Below are 19,683 nucleotides of genomic sequence, written 5' to 3' on the forward strand. Positions count from 1 at the left end.
CTAACGCACGGAATAGGACAGAAAGGAAGTCACATGGTCACTTGTCTAGCACGTGACTCCTACGTCATCGTATTTGCAGGAGAGAACGGTGTGCAGAGGTATAGGACCGTTTTAAGTTTTAAATTGTCTGACTACGCTGCGTTATTATTGGCAACAAAGGCTGTAGCCGCTCCTTGGGGAACACTTAAAAAAAAAAAACCGTTGAGTGAACTACAATTCCCAGCAAACCCCGACGGAGTAGTATCTGTATGATTGGTTGTATGAGTACGAGTGCTCGTACAACAGTGACCTCCAACATGTGGCTCTTTCTCTCCAGCTGTCAAACTACAACATGCAAGGAGTTGTAGTAGTTCCACAATCATAGGAGAGCCATTGCTCCACATTGTATAGTAGTATGACTGGCTGCTATACCGCACTATGGGCATATACCGCACTATGGGCATATGACTGGCTGCTATACCGCACTATGGACATATGACTGGCTGCTATACCGCACTATGGACATATACCGCACTATGGGCATATGACTGGCTGCTATACCGCACTATGGACATATACCGCACTATGGGCATATGACTGGCTGCTATACCGCACTATGGGCATATGACTGGCTGCTATACCGCACTATGGACATATGACTGGCTGCTATACCGCACTATGGACATATACCGCACTATGGGCATATGACTGGCTGCTATACCGCACTATGGGCATATGACTGGCTGCTATACCGCACTATGGACATATGACTGGCTGCTATACCGCACTATGGACATATGACTGGCTGCTATACTGCACTATGGACATATGACTGGCTGCTATACCGCACTATGGACATATGACAGGCTGCTATACCGCACTATGGACATATGACTGGCTGCTATACCGCACTATGGACATATGACTGGCTGCTATACCGCACTATGGGCATATGACTGGCTGCTATACAGCACTATGGACATATGACTGGTTGCTATACCGCACTATGGACATATGACTGGCTGCTATACCGCACTATTGATATATGACTGGCTGCTATACCGCACTATGGACATATGACTGGCTGCTATACCGCACTATGGACATATGACTGGCTGCTATACCGCACTATGGACATATGACTGGCTGCTATACCGCACTATGGACATATGACTGGCTGCTATACCGCACTATGGACATGTGACAGGCTGCTATACCGCACTATGGACATATGACTGGCTGCTATACCGCACTATGGACATATGACTGGCTGCTATACCGCACTATGGGCATATGACTGGCTGCTATACAGCACTATGGACATATGACTAGTTGCTATACCGCACTATGGACATATGACTGGCTGCTATACCGCACTATTGATATATGACTGGCTGCTATACCGCACTATGGACATATGACTGGCTGCTTTAATCACCCGGGCGCGTGACAGGCAGCGGCGGGGAAGTAGTCATCTGGGCAGTTCCCAGCCGTATCTAGTCACCGCGCTCTGCCTGTCAGCGCACTCCGAGGGGATGATTGACAGGCAGAGAGGCCAGTAAAGGACCCTCCAAGTGCGCTGACAGGCAGAGCTCGGTGACTAGATGCGGGCGGGGAGCCACCCAGATGACTACCTCCCCGCCGCTGCCTGTCACATGCTCCGGGGGATTAAAGTCCTTTTTTGGGGGGATACAGCTCCTGCGGGAGCTGTATACAGCAGTTCAGGGAACCATATCAGTAATAATGTAGAAAAACCAATATGGAGGACAGTGTGTTTACTGTGGTCATGGCAGGGTGACAGCTATAGACACAGTACTACAAAGGCATGTGTGACTTGCTGATACATTGTGACAGGCCTTTTACACTAGAAGTGAATGGGGCTGATGTGATCACACCTTCTGTGGGAGTTATGGCGCTACTGTGATTTCAATGAACATGTTATACAGACATACCAAATAGCATAGAAGGTCCGACAGCCCCGTAGTATAGAAATTGGTTACTTCCGATAGAGAGATGGATACACGCTAGAAAACCAACTATCCCAATTGAAGGCTGTGATCATGCAGAGTCCTACAGCATCCAATGTTGGAAATATCTTCAAAGTTTATTTAGTTTTCCAGGTTTGCAGAGATGTATTTGTAAACCTAAATGTACTTTGAAGATATTTCCACCATTGGATGCTGTTGGACCCTTTTAACCAATCGCTTAGGTATCTTTTACGTAAACGTAGTTGTCCAGTATGTATCCTATGGGATCACTTTATGCCATATCAGGCTGTTTGCCCAAGCGTAGTATGCGTAGTTTATTAGAGAAGTCCTATTAATGAATGTGGGGTCCACTTGATCCAGGGTCCGGGTCAAAATGTTCACGTTCAGCAACATGTATGTTTGCCGTTTGATTCCCTGCAGCTACAGAAGATGGATGCCGCCCTAGTTTGGCCAGGAAAACACAGATACAGCCTATGGCCAGATACATGTTCTTCAGGACTTCCTAGGGCAGCATCCATCTTCTGCAGCCAAAGGAAATCAAACATTGAGTTTTCAGTTTTGAATAATGTTGCTGAACCTGAACATTTTGACAGGTTTGCTCAACACTACAAAAGATCAGTGCCTGATATGGTTTCCTGAACTGATATGGGCTGATATGGTTTCCTGAACTGCTGTATACAGCTCCTGCAGCAGCCGCGGCACGTACCGGCCGCAGCTGCAGCAATAGCTGTATACCCGAAAAAAAGGATCTTAATCCTTCGGGCGCGTGACAGGCAGCGACGGGGAGGTAGTCATCTGGGCACCTCCCCGCCCCGTATCTAGTCACCGCGCTCTGCCTGTCAGCTCGCTCGGAGCGATGATTGACAGGCACAGAGGCCAGTCTCGGTGACTAGATACCGGCGGGGAGCTGCCCAGATGACTACCTCCCCGCCGCTGCCTGTAACATGCCCCGGGGGATTAAAGTCCTTTTTTTCGGGTATACAGCTACTGTTGCGGCTGCTGCAGGAGCTGTATATAGCAGTTCAGAGAACCGTATCAGTCCAATTGGGCTGATTGGTTCCCTTTAATCGCGCAGCTGGGCCAACAATGTATTGACAGTGCAGCCATTTAAATTGTGTGCACATCCCGTGGGTGGATAAAGGCAACGACGTCCACTTACCTTCCCGGTTCTGGCACCGGTTCCGCATCGCGCTGCTCCCGTCTGCGGTGCCTGGCCCCTTCCTGGTCTGTGACGCAGCTTGAGACTTGACGTTTCCATCCAACTCAGCCATTTGGTGGCAGAGGTGCGATCCCATTCTGCTAAATGGCTGAGCGGGATGAAAACGTCACGTTTCAAGCCGCATCACAGACCAGGACGCTGCCAGGCACTGCAGACAGGAGCAGCGCGATGTGGGATCCGGCGCTAGAATTAAGGAGGTAAGTGAACCTTGTTGCCTTTATCCACCCCCTCCCTGGGCATAGCAAAAAAAGCCCTCCCGCCCGGAGTACCCCTTTACTGTCCCCTGTGGTGGTTCTGAAGGGAAATTTAAAGGGGTATTCCCCCCAAAAAATTTTGTTAGCATTAATACGTTGCCCACCCGTAGCTTTCCATCTTTCCAATAAAAAGTTATTATGGATTCTGCACAGTTTTGCAGATACATCCACCCCCACCAATTGCATAGAATCATCAGCTCTCAGTCCAACCCGACACGCTCCCTGCTCCTGGCCCCGACCCTCCGAGACGGCATCACATGTCCTCACTCTCTTTAATGGGCCAGGTTGGTGCTTCTAACCCAGCACACTGAAGTGAGTGAGGACACTGACAGCTGCTGATCAGTGTCTCTTGACTCCCTTCCCCCAGGTTACCTTTGTGTCCCCCCACCTCTGAGCTCACCTGTGGCCCCCGCAAGCAGTCCCGGTGATCGGTGCAGATCGGCACCAAGCCCCCCGCCCCCCCCCCCCCCCCAGAACCCACCCGCTGCGGCGGCACCCCCACCCCCCGGGACTCAGCTGCACCGGCACCTGCTCACCTAAACCCCGGGGCCTCAGCAGCAGCGGCGGCGACACTCCTTCCCCCCCCCCCCCCCGGGACTCAGCGGCAGCGGCGGCCCCCGCTCACCACCCATCCCTCCCCTGGAATAAGCTGCAGCGGCACCCGCTCACCACCCATCCCCCCCCCTGGGAATCAGCTGCAGCGGCACCCGCTCACCACCCATCCCATCCCCCTTCCCCCCCGGGAATAAGCTGCAGCGGCACCGGCTCTTGGGGGGAATACCCCTTTAACACTTACTGACAGATATCCCCACAGATCACAGCTGATCTTTTGTGCCTACCACAGGGCCTTTCTAATTCAGAGTACACCCACACAGAATGAAAGTGCTGAATAGTTCCCATCCAGAATGTGGGTGTGAATATACCCTTTATTGGCTTACCCCTTTAAAGCGTTTTAATATAAGATTTTGAAGTATTAGATATAGAACAGTATTTTATTACTTACATGGTTTATACTAATAATATGTAACACATTGACAGGTATTTCTTTCCTCCAGCAATGGCGAATGCACAAGACAATCATGTGAAAGACCTCCAAGATGAACTGACTTGTCCCATTTGCCTCGATAACTTCACAGACCCGGTCTCTATACAGTGCGGTCACAACTTTTGTCGAGAATGCATATCCCGAACATGGAAGGGCATTCGCAGCAATTTCCCATGTCCTCAGTGTCGGAAAGTGTCCAGATGGAAGTATCTGAGACCTAATCGTGTTGTGGGGAATGTAATGAAAATTTCAGCTCAACTGATTGCAGCTAAAGAAAGTGACGTGGATCAGAAACAGTGTAAAAAACATCAAGAGCCACTCAAGCTTTATTGTAAAAATGATGCAGAAGAAATCTGTGTTGTGTGCAGAGAGTCAGTCTACCACAGGAGCCATACAGTGATACCCATAGAAGAAACAACCAAGGAATTTAAGGTAAAGTTGGTGAGGTAAAGAGAAGCAATGTATTAGGGGCCCGATAACAACTGTAAACGAGCGCCGATCTGCTAGATCGGCGCTCGTTTACTGGGCCTATTACACGTCCCGATAAACGTTTAACAAGGGCATTCTTACCAATGTCCTTGCAGCCCTTGCTTAAACGGTATACATTATCTATCCACGTTCTAGGGCTACTGCTATGGTCCGCTTCTTCCCGGTTCCCGCACGCTCTAGCTTCAGAGCGGCCTGTCAGCTGACAGGCCAGTCAGCCAATCACAGGCCGCGGTGGTCCTAGCCTGTGATTGGCTGAGCGACCTGTCAGCTAACAGGCCGCTCTGAAGCTAGAGCGCGCGGGATCCGGGGAGAAGTGGACCGCAGGATAGGCAATGTATATCGTCAGTCGCCAGCCGACAATTATAGGTTCTAACCTATGTCAACGTTGTCATCGGCTGATCATTGTCTTTATTACACGGAGCCATAATCGGCCGAATTGGGCCGATTATCGTTCATTGTAATAGTACCCTTACACTTATCCTCTGTGCTGTTAGTAGGGGATAAGTGTGGTGGGGCACCCCCTTAACAGTTATTTTATCAGAAAATGCCCACAACTAGCAGATTTGTTGAAGAAATTTCTGTGATGGTCTTATATATGTGTATTGGACGACCTATATTATAATCTCGTAGGCCACAGGCAGTTTTTAGCCCGTGGCCTAGAAGTATCTCTGTAGTGCCCAAACGCTGGCAATGTGGTGAGGTCATTGCGCGCATCCTCCGACAGGCGCTTCCTGCAGCCTCTGGAGCCGCAGGAATGTTGAGTCCAAGCTAAGGGGGCAGTCATAAACAACTACAGTAGGGGCTGGCTTTTATTTTAGAGACTATTCTTGAGGACTGGCTTCTACATAAGAGACTGTTAGGGAGGGCTGGCTACTACATAAGACTACTGGAGAGGGCTGACTACTATAAAAAAAAACTATTGGAGTGGGCTGGCTACTATATAAGAGACTATTTTAGGGACTGGCTTCTATATAAGACACAATTGGGGAGGCTGGCTACTATATAAGAGACTAAGGGGGAGGGCTGGCTTCTATATAAGACACTATTGGGGAGGGCTGGCTTCTACATTAGAGACTATTGGGGAAGGCTGGCTACTATATGAGACACTATTGGGAGGGCTGGCTACTTTATAAGAGACTATTTTGAGGGGTACCTACTATAGAAGACTCTACTGGGAGGACTGGCTACTATATAAGACACTATTGGGATGGCTGGCTACTATATTGGGCACTATTGGGGGCTAGTTACTATATGGGACACTATCGGGAGGGCTGGCTACTATGTGGGGCTCTAATACACTCACCGGCCACTTTATTAGGTACACCTGTCCAACTGCACGTTACCACTTAATTTCTAATCAGCCAATCACATGGTGGCAACTCAGTGCATTTAGGCATGTAGACATGGTCAAGACAGTCTCCTGCAGTTCAAACCGAGCATCAGTATGGGGAAGAAAGGTGATTGGAGTGCCTTTGAACGTGGCATGGTTGTTGGTGCCAGAAGGGCTGGTCTGAGTATTTCAGAAACTGCTGATCTACTGGGATTTTTACGCACAACCATCTCTAGGGTTTACAGAGAATGGTCCGAAAAAGAAAAAACATCCAGTGAGCGGCAGTTCTGTGGGCGGAAATGCCTTGTTGATGCCAGAGGTCAGAGGAGAATGGGCAGACTGGTTCGAGCTGATAGAAAGGCAACAGTGACTCAAATAGCCAACCGTTACAACCAAGGTAGGCAGAAGAGCATCTCTGAACGCACAGTACGTCGAACTTTGAGGCAGATGGGCTACAGCAGCAGAAGACCACACCGGGTGCCACTCCTTTCAGCTAAGAACAGGAAACTGAGGCTACAATTTGCACAAGCTCATCGAAATTGGACAGTAGAAGATTGGAAAAACATTGCCTGGTCTGATGAGTCTCGATTTCTGCTGCAACAATCGGATGGTAGGGTCAGAATTTGGCGTCAACAACATGAAAGCATGGATCCATCCTGCCTTGTATCAACGGTTCAGGCTGGTGGTGGTGGTGTCATGGTGTGGGGAATATTTTCTTGGCACTCTTTGGGCCCCTTGGTACCAATTGAGCATCGTTGCAACGCCACAGCCTACCTGAGTATTGTTGCTGACCATGTCCATCCCTTTATGACCACAATGTACCCAACATCTGATGGCTACTTTAAGCAGGATAATGCGCCATGTCATAAAGCTAGAATAATCTCAGACTGGTTTCTTGAACATGACAATGAGTTCACTGTACTCAAATGGCCTCCACAGTCACCAGATCTCAATCCAATAGAGCATCTTTGGGATGTGGTGGAACGGGAGATTCGTATCATGGATGTGCAGCCGACAAATCTGCGGCAACTGTGTGATACCATCATGTCAATATGGACCAAAATCTCTGAGGAATGCTTCCAGCACCTTGTTGTATCTATGCCACGAAGAATTGAGGCAGTTCTGAAGGAAAAGGGGGTCCAACCCGTTACTAGCATGGTGTACCTAATAAAGTGGCCGGTGAGTGTAGTAGGCCTGGCTAGTATGTGGGGCCTTATTTGGGGTGGCTACTACATGGGGCAAAACTATGGGATTACCTACTGCTTGAAGGATATAATGGGTAACTTTCATGTCGGGAAAATTATTTTAGGATAGGCAGTGCCAGGAAAGCTGCACACTGCTCTGACAGTGCCAGAAACGCTGCATGCAATCTTCATTAGATATCATGGTTGGCCCATGTCCAATTTTTTAATTTTGGCCCGCTGTGTATTTGAGTTTGACACCCCTGCCTTGGAGTGTTGGAGTGCTGGGTTCCTTTGGCCTTAAGCTATTAATATAGACACTCATGCTATAGGATTCATTGCTGCAATGCAGTTTAGCCTCTGTTCAAATGCTAAAATAATATTATAATTATAAAGTTTGTAAAGCATCAGCCTTATAAATTTTCCTCAAACAGGGTGAAGTTCAAGATCGTCTGGAAGAATTGAGAAAGGAGCTTGCTAGTATTAAGCAATGTATAACTGGAGAAGAAAAAAGAGCCGTTGAACTTCAGGTATATCTGAAAGCTGTAGGGCTGGGCGATAATGGCCTAAATCAATATCGCGGTTTATCGTACATGTAGCCGCGGTAACGATAAATTGAACAATAATTATGACGTGCCACTTGAAAATGGTGTAGGAGATGCCAAAACGTTGTATTACCATCAGAGTATTTTTACTAGCTGACTTGATCCAAGGTCTGGGGTTCATCTGCTGTCACCCACAGTTCGTTTATTGTGCTGCCTATATTTTTTGTTATATCTATCCATCTATCTATATACTGTGGGGGAGATTTCTCAAACATGGTGTAAAGTGAAACTGGCTCAGTTGCCCCTAGCAACCAATCAGATTCCACCTTTCATTTTTCAAAGAGTCTGTGAGGGATGAAAAGTGGAATCTGATTGGTTGCCGGGGGCGACCGAGTTAGTTTCACTTTACAGCATGTTTGAGAAATCTCCCCCAGTGTGTGTGTATGTGTGTGTGTATATATATATATATATATATATATATATATATATATATATATATATAATACATACATATATATACACACATGTACATACAGATAGGAGATGGATAGAATAGATAGATAGATAGATAGATAGGAGACAGATAGATAGGAGATAGGGTGCGTTTACACAGAAAGATTTATCTGACAGATTTTAGAAGCCAAAGCCAGGAATGGATTTGTAAAGAGGACTGATCCCAGTCTTTCCTTTATGACCTGATCCCTGTTTATAGTCTGTTCCTGGTTTTGGCTTCAAAGATCTGTCAGATAAATCTGTTTGTGTAAACGCACCAATAGATAGATAGATAGGAGATGGATAGATAGGAGATGGATAAATCATTACATCATTTATCTATCTCCTATATCTCTCTACCTAATATCTGCCCCCAGTCACTGTCACATGCTGCCCTCCCCCCCTCTCCCGCACATACAGTTGGGGTCAGCTATAGGTCAGCACCTCCATGCTCCCCCGGCCTCTCTCCCGCATAGGAAGGAATCCTCTGCCCCGTCACTCAGTGCTGTAGCACATATATCTGCCGGCAGCGTCCCGGGCAGATCGTCACACACGGCTGCTTCCAGCACTGCCCAAAGATAACGAAGCGCCGAGGATTCCTGTAGGGGACACAGTGCGGTGCCTGGTGGGGGGAGGATGTGCCGACATATACCTGACCCCTGCAGCCACTTCATGTACGGGAGAGGGGAGGCCGGGCACACCGTGCAGCTTCCAGAGCCGCCCGGAAGCAGCAGCAGCACTGAGCACACAGCACGCCTGTGCGCAGCCTGTCAGATCTCCAGTTCTCCTCCTCAGGAAGAACAGAGGGGAGCAGAGCATGCGTCCGCTGGTGAGGAGGAGGAGGAGGGAGGGGGGGAAATACCGCAGATACCGTCCTGGCAGAGTTGAGGTCGGTTAACCGATGCCAGAGACGGTATCGGTATTTTGACGGTATACCGCCCAGCCCTAGAAAGCTGTCTGGTGAAATACAATAAAATCTTTTAAACGCATGGGGCCTCAAAGCACTGGTGTTACTAAAGTCCTATGGGTCCCAGGACAAATTTTAAACTGGGCTCTTTCTCAGCTTAAAGGGGAACTCTGGATAAAGAAAACTTGTTTCCTATTAAAGTACATTAAAAGTTATATAGATGTGTCTATATAATGTATTACCATATCTGTACAGTTCTGCCACACTGGTAGCTGATAGAAATTCAGGAAGTGAAGAAAAATGGCCTCTGTGCCAATCCACATTGTCTCCTGCTCCTTCTGCTCTTCCCCCTTGGGAGACAAATATTCCATGCCTCTGTCTCACATTGTGTGTGTCTGCTGAGCACAGGCTGATGATGCAGACAGGGGGCAGGGCGTGATGTCCCAGGAGGTTTGCTGGATGAGTGATTCACCATCTCTGGCGGCCAGAAGCAGGTGTTGCACTGATTTAGCTGATTATGCAGAAGTGTGCAATGAAATTAGGGCTGTGTTCACACATGTTGGAGTGTCATTGCAGTACTGCAGTGTATTCACAAAAATGATGCAGTAACACAAGTAAATTATGCTAAACGGCAAAGTGGATCAGAGCCATATTGTGGGGCTCAACATCAAAAATAAAAGATGCTTGATCAAAATATGTGCATGGAAATGAAAATTAAAAAAAAAAAAAAAAAAAAATGATTTACTTCATTTCAATATCAGCGTTACAGGTAGAGAATACAGCGTGCTGTGTGGTGTTACTGGTAGAGAATACAGCGTGCTTTGTGGGTGGGACAACAATGAAATGATAAAGTCCTGCAATAATTCAGTAACACAATGAAACTGCAATGTGTGAACACAGCTTACATGTTCTGCAACAGATTTGGGCGGGGAATGTGCAGGGTGGGGGGCTGTGATGAACAGCTGAAGGAAAGCATTGCATTTTGGAACCTGTAGTACTGTGTACAACTGCTCAACCAGGATGTGCAGAAACACTAAACAGAACAAAACCCCCCAAAACAAATGGATTTTTGGTACTTTCAAAACTGGAATAGATAGGTAAGCAATGCTTTATGCTTCTGTAGAAGTTTAAATTTTTTTTTAACCTCTACCTGGAGTTCCCCTTTAATGACAACTGCGCAGTGTAACTGAATAATAGCACCATACTGTTAGTGACACCAACACTATACAAAGACTAAAGTTACTCTATACAGTGACCATACAGTGGTAGATAACAGTCCTAGAAAGACAATCTGCACGGATTGAGTGATTACAGTGCAGTTACATCCAGTGACCCACAGGTGGCATTTTCTTTAAACCATGTTCTTTGCTTCTCCATTTGGCCCAGAGCGTCTTGAATATTTCTTCTTGTTGTAACTTGTATTCATAGAATATGCCAGACAAACATCTTAGGCTTTTTACTTTTCTAGCACCATCCTCACTTTTTCTCCACTCATAATCCCCCAAACAGCAATAAAGCCCCCCCCCCCCCCCTGGTGTCCCAACAGTTTGTAGCATTCTGTATATAACATTATTTTTTATTTTTGCATCCCATACAGTTACATTGCCCTCTCCAAACAGTATACCCCACACAATAATAGGGCCCTTTGTGTCCCACACAGTAATAATGCCCCTCTTAGTGCTCCCACACAGTAATAATGCTCCCTTTGAACCTCCATGCAGTAATATTATTTTCTTTGGACCCCCACACAGTAATAATGCTCCCTTTGTACCCCCACACAGTAATAATTCCTCCACATACTAGTTAGACCCCTTTTATATCACCACACATTTGTTAGCCCCCAGAATTTGGCTTATTGGCTGTAGTCCAAAGGTAAACATGCTAATTCTGTTTTGTAATTTTCTTATTACTTTCATGATATGGAGGTACATATCCATAATTTATAAACAGTCGAACATATAAAGCATAAATTAAAAAAAAATTATTTATTCAAATTTTAAAGTAAACTTTTTTGAGTAAGTGGGTGATTATGTTTGTCTTTTTTCCACTTGTTGCTTTTTTTATTTAAAGGCTGAAGTTTCACAAAAGCGTAAAATGGTGACTGCAGGTTTTGAGGGTTTACGTCAACTTCTGGCTGATGAAGAAATAACTATCAATCACCGTTTGGAAAACCTTGAGAAAGCAATTAAACAGAGGAGAGATGAATGTGTCAGCAGGCTTAATGACCAGCTCTCATCCCTCCAAAAAGTCATTCATGACCTTGAAAAAAGTTTTCTAGTTTCAAATGGCCCTGCTTATCAGGTGAGAAAAAGTAGTGGATCTAAGTTTTCCTCCATCATTCTTTACTCAGTTACTCATAATGTAAAGTGAAAACAGAACTATTGCACAACTGAAGTATTGCATCGACATAAGTAGTCATACCCTTTACTTAGTACTTAGTTGAAGCACCTTTTGCAGTGATTTCAGCCTCCAGTTTTCTTGGGTATGAAGCGACACGGTTTGTACACCTGGATTTTGGGCATTTTCTGCCATTCTCTGCAGATACTCTTAACCCCTTGCCTCTTCAGCCTGTTTTGGCCTTTATGTCCAGGAGCTATTTTTCAAATCTGACCTGTCTCTCTTTATGTAGTGATAACTCTGAGGTGCTTTTAACTATCGTGGTTATTCTGAGATTGTTTTTTCGTGACATATTCCTCTTTATGGTTGTGGTATACTTTTGTTGGTACACTCTTTGTTGATTTTCGCAAAAATTAGAAAAATGTATGTTTCTTTATATTCAAAATTCTCTTTTTCTGAGAAAAAGTTATGTCACAACTAATTATTACTGAAACATCTACAACATGTCTACTTTATGGTGACGTCATTTGGTGAACGTTCTTTTACTTTTCAGGATGTCAGCGGGCTTCGAAATTTTGCAGCGATTTTTCAAATTTTCAGGAAAATTTCAAATTCTAATTTTTGGGGGGACCAGTTCAGTTCTGAAGTGGATTTTTGGGGCCTGTTTGTTAGTTACCCCCATGAATCCCTCCACTGTAAAAACTGCACTCCTCAAAGTAAAATTTCACAAATTTATTAACCCTTTAGGTGTTTCACAGAAATTTAAGCAAGTTGGAGGGAAAATTTTAAATGTTCATTTTTTTGGCAGATATTCCATTTTAATCCATTTTTCCTATAACACAGCAAATACTTAGTGAGAAATGCAACTCAATATTTATTCTCCTTATTCCAATGTTTCTAGAAATTCCCCATATGTGGCTGCAGTGCGTCACCTGACTCAACCACAGGCAGCAGACATAAGAGAGACCTGGGGAATTTTGGGGCCTTTTTTCTATTTTAGGGGGGGGGGGGTTCCATAATACCATGTCACAGAGCCTTGCGATGCCAAAATATTTGTGTAAGACAAGTTGACGTTTCCATCTATACCATTCTGGGGGACATGTGACTCCCTGATCATTTTTTATTTAATTTCTTATGAGGTGGTACGAATAAAAAACACAATTTGCAGCTGTTTTCTGCGGGAGAGGCAGCAGATCTCTCCATAGACGTTGCGTTCGCAATGACCGCGGCGTCTATGGGGTTAACTGCTTGGGGGGAGCACGGCTCCTCTCCGGGCATTGGCGGCAGGAGGAGGCTATGTGTGGCAGCCTCCTCCTGCCGTAGATTACAGCCAGAGACAGAGGGGGAAGCAGGGAAAGCACAATGTACAGGGACGTCATGATGCAGTCTGGCACTGCTTTTCATGACGTCCCTGGACGTCATTTTGTGGAAGGGGGTTAAGCTCTGTCAGGTTTGATGGGGGCCATTGTTGGACAGCTATTTTCAGGTCGGAAATAATGTATTAGGAAAAAAAATATTTTTAGCCTCCAGTAATTGAAGGTATTGACAATGTTATCTGAACCCGAAAGCTCGACATTTGATTACTGCCCTAGGGAGTCCTGGAAAACATGGAAACAGCCATATGATCAATCTAACAGTGTTTTTATAATATTGTATAAAAATAAAGGGAATCTGTCAGATGGCTTCACACAGCGCAAAAAGGAGGGATTAAAAGCATCTTCACAGGTGTTCTTTTATATTTGAAAACTTCTGCTTCTGAGCCGAGCAATTTGTGTTGTTGCATATATGCAAATGAGCAACAAGTGCCCAAGGACAGGGCCAATAACTTTGTGTCCATTATTTCCATCCCCTACAAAGAGCTGTCAATCAAATGCAGGAGGTTGAGCAAGTGGAAGAAAGGATGGAACAGATGGGCATTTGAGGGGATTAGCTGCACCATATAGACACATGCTCATTTTCATAATGCAGTAGAACTTTACTTAAATTAGTTATATTGGACTTCTGCATGGATCAGGCATGAGAATGTATAATTAACACTTTTCTTTCTTTCTTTAACCATGACAGGACCAGAAAGCCTCTGCAGACAGGTACAGTTTTGTTGTTGTAATGTGGGCATTTAGATTTTGAGTTATATCTTCAGCCATTTCACATTTGTCTAAAATTCGGATAATTCAGCATCCTCTAGATTGCCAAATAGTTGAGTTTCAAACAATCCAATTAAACGTAGGGCCACACTTTATTGAAAACACTTATCTTATGTGTCAGTAAAGTTCCGCTAAGATTTAAAAATTTTCTCTACTCCTGGCATCATATTGATACATGACACTGGGAGTTCCCGCTGCCAGCCTGCAGCTTTACGCTCCATAGCATTTGTGATCTACGGAGTGTGAGAATTATCTCTAACATTTTGCAAGGACATAAGTATTCAGAACCTATTTCTAGTACACTTGAAATTTAGCTCTAGGGGTTTCCCACTTTTGTTGATCATTAGAGATGAGCGAACCTCGAGCATGCTCGAGTCCATCCGAACCTGAATTTTCGGCATTTGATTAGCGGTGGCTGCTGAAGTTGGATAAAGCTCTAAGGCTATTTGGAAAACATGGATATAGTCATTGGCTGTATCCATGTTTTCCAGACAACCATAGAGCTTTATCCAAGTTCAGCAGCCCCCTCTAATCAAATACCGAACGTTCAGGTTCGGATGGAGATGTTTCTCAACCTCAATCGGAGTCACCTGTGATAAATTTAGTTGATTGGACATTATTTGAAAAAACACAGCCCTATAAGGTCTCATAGCTGACAATGTATATAATAGCAAAAACCAAGCCATGAAGTGGAAATAGGTGCCTGTAGAGGTCAGAGACAGGGTTGTGTGGAGACCCCAGATCTGGAGATACCAAAAAAAAATGTAAATTGCAAACTTGCTTTATATCATATCTACTGTTGATTTTAGATTTTGAAAGATATAATGACAGTGACACTTTAAGAGGAAGATGGTATGTGATGTGGGAATACAGTGGATCTGGGCTTTGGTCACTGTCTTTACAAGCCTGCTACCTTTTATTACTCTTGCAATACCTCTTTTCTTATACAGAGACAGAGTGCCTGTTTGAGTGCTAATGCTGCAGTATTATAAGACTTTATTAGCAGCAAAGCCTGCAATGTTTAGACAAGCTGTTTTAGAAGTCATGCTCTAGATTAAAAACTTTTTATATGCTAAGATATATGTGCTTTGAATGGCCATATAGATATTCTGTACATAAAGCATTCATTTAAAATGTCTGTATTGTGTAAAATATATTTATTTCTTTTTAGACACTCTCCTGAAGTTGCTAACCAAAGACCCAGAGGTAGACCCAGAGTATCCAGAAACGCTGGAAGTGGAGCAACCCTGGACTATTTCTATTCATTCCACGGTGAGGTTATTTCATGGCTTGCATGTTCTTCTGTTGTGATTTCAGTAAAGCCTTTAACCCTTCCCAATCCCCTAGAATTTTAATTTTTGGCTTATGGTTTCTTCCTCCTCACCATCTAAGCCTGGCTTCACACTGTGTTTTCTCATCTGTTTATTTCCATTTTAGTATGTTTAATTTTAACTTACAGAAAAAATGTGGACAACCATGTGGTGATCCATTATGATCCTTTTTTTTAATATAATTTTGGACAACAAACATGCAGTGTAAATCTAGTCTTCGTCATATAACGTTTATATTTTTGCACAAACACAGAGTTGTATGAGGGCTTATTTTTTGCGGGGCAAGTAAAAATTATACGTAGAGCAAAATGCATGATTACAACTGGGAGTACCAATCAGGCTGCTCGACCACCAGCTGCCACAATTGCTATTGGTTGCAGCATTTTAGGGTCCATTTACACAGAAAGATTATCTGACAGATTATCTGCCAAAGATTTGAAGCCAAAGCCAGCGACAGACTATAAACAGAAATCAGGTCATAACAAAAGCCTGAGATTTTTCCTCTTTTCAAATCCATTCCTGGCTTTGGCTTCAAATCTTTGGCAGATAATCTGTCACATAATCTTTCTGTGTAAATGGACCATAAGCCATTAAATGACTGGAATCAAAGTGATCTGTGGTGTCAGCAGTTAGCACCTACCAGGTATGACATTGGTCCAGCACCTAAGCACAAATTATGTGGTAGTATGTGATATCTCTGTAGTATCCTGCTGTTAAGAGTACATAGATAAATTATTTACATTTTAACTATCCCAAGATAGTTCAATGGATTTGCAGTTGGCTGAAGAATAGATATAAGAGGGCTGTTGATTTCTTTTAGGTTAACAGTATTCTCTTTTTACCTTTTCTGCTTAGTTCCATTATCCTTGGATCTGAAAACTGCCAACCCAAATCTCCTGGTAACCTGCTACAGAAAATGTGTGCGATATGAGGAAGAGGCTCTGAATTTGGCCCCGTGTCCTGAGAGATTTGACTCAAAACCATGTGTATTGGCAACCACTGGATTCAGATTAGGGAAATATTACTGGGAAGTGGATGTAGGAGGTGGTATATACTGGACTATAGGCATTGCTAAACAGTCTGTATGCAGAAAAGGAATGTTTAGAATTGAACCAGGTAGGGGGATATGGGCAATTGGTTTACTTGGCATGTATACAGATAGATACTATGCTTTTACTAACCCTGACACCCTACTAAATCCTAAGGAGCAACCTGAAAGAATTGGAGTCTTCTTGAACACTGATGAATGCTTTGTTTCCTTTTACAATGCTCTGAGTCTTGAGCACCTTTTCACATTTAATTTTGTGCAAATGTCTGAAAAAATCTTTCCCTTTTTTTGTGTAGGCGCCTTGGGAACAGAGCTTAAACTTAACTAATCAATTGAAAGTTATTTGAAATAGTAAAGTTAATTACATTTAATAAGTTCTTATTGAAAGTGATTTTCCCATCACACATATAAGTGATATATATATTCATTGGATATTCCATAAATGTTTGATGGGAAAGTGGGTTAAGGTGGCCATTGGGACCCCTCATTGGTATGGGATTCTTATTCTCCATAGCTGGTGCAGCAGTGACCATGTATTTGTGATCACTCTCCGATAAATCGCACCTTTACTCAGTCTGACGTCAGGTGCCGAAAGGTGCCACCTCAGGTGCCAGTATAGTTACCAAAGCTGCCATACCATGCCTTTTGTTAATCTTACATGGGTCCTATTCTGATCAACAGAGTTTTTTAAAGTCTGACAGATAGGGAGACAACAAGATTGTCTGACTGCTCTATGGGAAATGGGTACTAGAAGTGTAGCTGTCATTTTTTTATTTTTTTTTGCAGTGATTTAATAATAGGTTTTATTAAACAAAAGAGTTTCCTCCTGTACTTAAAAATATGTTTTGCAGCCTCCCACACACACACACTTCTTATCTGTTTATTATCAGGCAAAGTTTACTTCATTACAGAGGGGCAAAGTTAAGATGGGTTTGTTGTGTCCATTATAACCTATGGAGGGGGGAGGGGCATGAGTGAACAGGAAGAGGAGAGAAACAGCTTTGTGCAGTTTGGAGACTGTGTGTCTGGGCACATAAAACACTGGATTCACAGGTCAGAAAGGTCATTGATTATCTGGGAACTTGATGAGATAAGATCGCAGGATGATGTGTTTTGCTCTCTGCTATTTGTTTGTCTCCTCTCTGTGCTCCCTCATCCCGTCAACCCCTCCCCTCTCCATAGAGCTTGCTTTTACAGAGTTTCTTATATTCGCTTGAACTATTGATTTCTGCAAAAAAAAAAAAAAAAAATGTAAATGACAGTTACACTTTAAAGTTCCAGTGGTGGTATCCCAATGAATTAGACTTTTAAAGCATAACTACTATATAAGCAGTAAATATTTGTAATATAAACTACATACATTTTTACCAATGCGTTTCTGACGCAATGTTGCGGTGTCATCAGTGGAGAATTACACAAGAAACACATTGGTGTATTTTGTATGTGATTATTAAAAGTTACGTTTTAGGTACTCCCACTTTCTAGATTCATATGCTTTAAATAGCTAAAATGTGAGTAGGAGTGTCAATAGCTGTGAATTCGATGTTGCAGCTAAACCAATGCTGTCAGTAGAGTGCACTGAAACAGCCCCCTCTGCTTTCTCCATTCACATCTGCTGCAGTTTTACCCAGCAGTGAGTAAAGGGGCGATGCATACAATGGAATGTTTCGTTATAACTTTCAAAATCTAAATCAACAATAAATGTGAAATAAAGCAAGTTTGCAATTTTCATTCATTATTATTTGTTGTTGTTGTTATGCTGTAAAACAAAGCTTAACTTACCAGAAATCCAGGTCCAGTCTCCTGAAGGCAGATTTTCTGACTGGTTGAAAAAAACAGACTAAACACAGGAATTCTGGCCAGTACAGAGAGTCACAGCTCAATATGTCTGTTAAATCACATGACTGCCTTCTCTCTGTGAGCTCTCAGATGGCCTGGGATACACAGGGCTTCCTGTTTTCTGTTTCCTGTTTTTTGAGAAAAAAAACAAAGAGTCAGAAAACAGGAAGTGCCATGTTTTCCATGATAACTAAAAAAAAAAAAATAAAAATAATGAAAGTAAATTGCAAACTTGCTTTATATGACATCTATTTTTGATTTAGATTTTGAAGATTAAAACGACAGTGACACTTTAATCTTTCTGTGAGTCCAATGCCACTTTTGCCTGGAAAAAAATGCATTCAGACCTGCATTATATGCAAGCAGCACATTAAATGTTCTTTTATTTATCAGAGAGCAGTGAGAGATAGCAGCAGGGAATTTTAGTTAATTTTTTATAGTGTTATATTACAGTAATCCCCCTCTTTTTAAAGGGGTTATTCTAACATTAAAATTAACCTGCTTATAGATTTTAACATGACAGAGGACAGGGAGGGCAACCATACTTTTCTGTGAGATGTAAATGAGGTGGTTTGGTACACTGGGATTGTCCTTCAGGCCACCAGTCTGCCTGCCTGCCTGCCAGCTCCTGCAGATCACCTCCTTATGAATGTTCATATTGGCGCTCTCCTGTGATGTCACTATCTGCCACAGTTCACTGCTATTCATATAGAGGCATGGTGCACTGAGGGCTATAGGAGTGTCCCCAGTGTACCACACCACCTCATTTATATATTTACATTGGCACAGGCGACCATATAAATAAAGGTATGCTTGCACTAACCTGCTTTATCGGCATCCATCAGCAGGTTTGTCTATATATATCTAAACTGCTGATAGATTCACTTTAAGGGTACAAACCCACACACCCTATTGCAGCGTATTTTCTGCTGCGATACGCAGCAGATACGCAGCAGATTAGATCTAAATAACTGAACACAGCATCAAATCTGCACCATCAAATCTGCTGCAGATATGCTGCGTATATGGTGTGTGTGTTTGTACCCTAAAGCTTCTGCAAGTTGGAGCATTGCTTTAATACAAATATATTTTATACTTGTAAATACTTTTAGGTAATTGTTATATAGGTTAAAAAAAAGTTTTGCATTTTATTTTTCTCATTTAATGCTTTAACCTTATTTTTAATGATTATTTAATTGGAAATATGATAACATCTATCGCCCAAAAACAGGTGTAAAAATTGTGTTCTTTATTACATGCAGTTGAGATACCTAAATGTCTGCATTTGTCCACAGACTGTAAAAATATATTATGCATCTTTTAAAAATTGAGAATAAAAGCCTGATTGTTACATATTTCTGACTCCTTCAGTTAAAGTAACCCTCTAGATTCTTCTTATTAAAGTGAATCTGTATCTCCTGACACCACCCTCAAACCATAAGGAGGGCTTATAGCTAAAGGGCTTGGCACAGCACCTGGCATCTGAGCGGGTAGAAGCCCTCTCATTTTATGTATATCAGATAAGACATTCCTTGCATTCTACTTCCTATTTTAT

The 19,683-nt window shown here is 43.3% G+C and overlaps 1 protein-coding gene across 2 annotated transcripts; it reads left to right on the plus strand.

Moving 5' to 3' along the window:
* The first annotated feature begins 31 nt into the window (after window positions 1-31).
* LOC138792630 (E3 ubiquitin-protein ligase TRIM39-like) lies at window positions 32-19,483 on the plus strand. Of its 2 annotated transcripts, none has more exons than XM_069970273.1 (7): window positions 32-98; window positions 4,496-4,917; window positions 7,920-8,015; window positions 11,500-11,730; window positions 13,831-13,853; window positions 15,082-15,182; window positions 16,097-19,483. In XM_069970273.1, exons 2-7 carry the CDS (start codon window positions 4,498-4,500, stop codon window positions 16,615-16,617), a joined length of 1,392 nt encoding a protein of 463 aa, XP_069826374.1. In that variant the 5' UTR covers window positions 32-98; window positions 4,496-4,497; the 3' UTR covers window positions 16,618-19,483. The 2 variants fall into 2 exon arrangements, with proteins under 2 accessions (XP_069826374.1, XP_069826373.1); XM_069970272.1 differs by having other exon boundaries at window positions 62-98; window positions 4,479-4,917.
* Window positions 19,484-19,683: the final 200 nt, after the last annotated feature.

This window comes from Dendropsophus ebraccatus, chromosome 5 (genome assembly GCF_027789765.1).
Source record: "Dendropsophus ebraccatus isolate aDenEbr1 chromosome 5, aDenEbr1.pat, whole genome shotgun sequence".
NCBI classification, from domain to species: domain Eukaryota; kingdom Metazoa; phylum Chordata; class Amphibia; order Anura; family Hylidae; genus Dendropsophus; species Dendropsophus ebraccatus.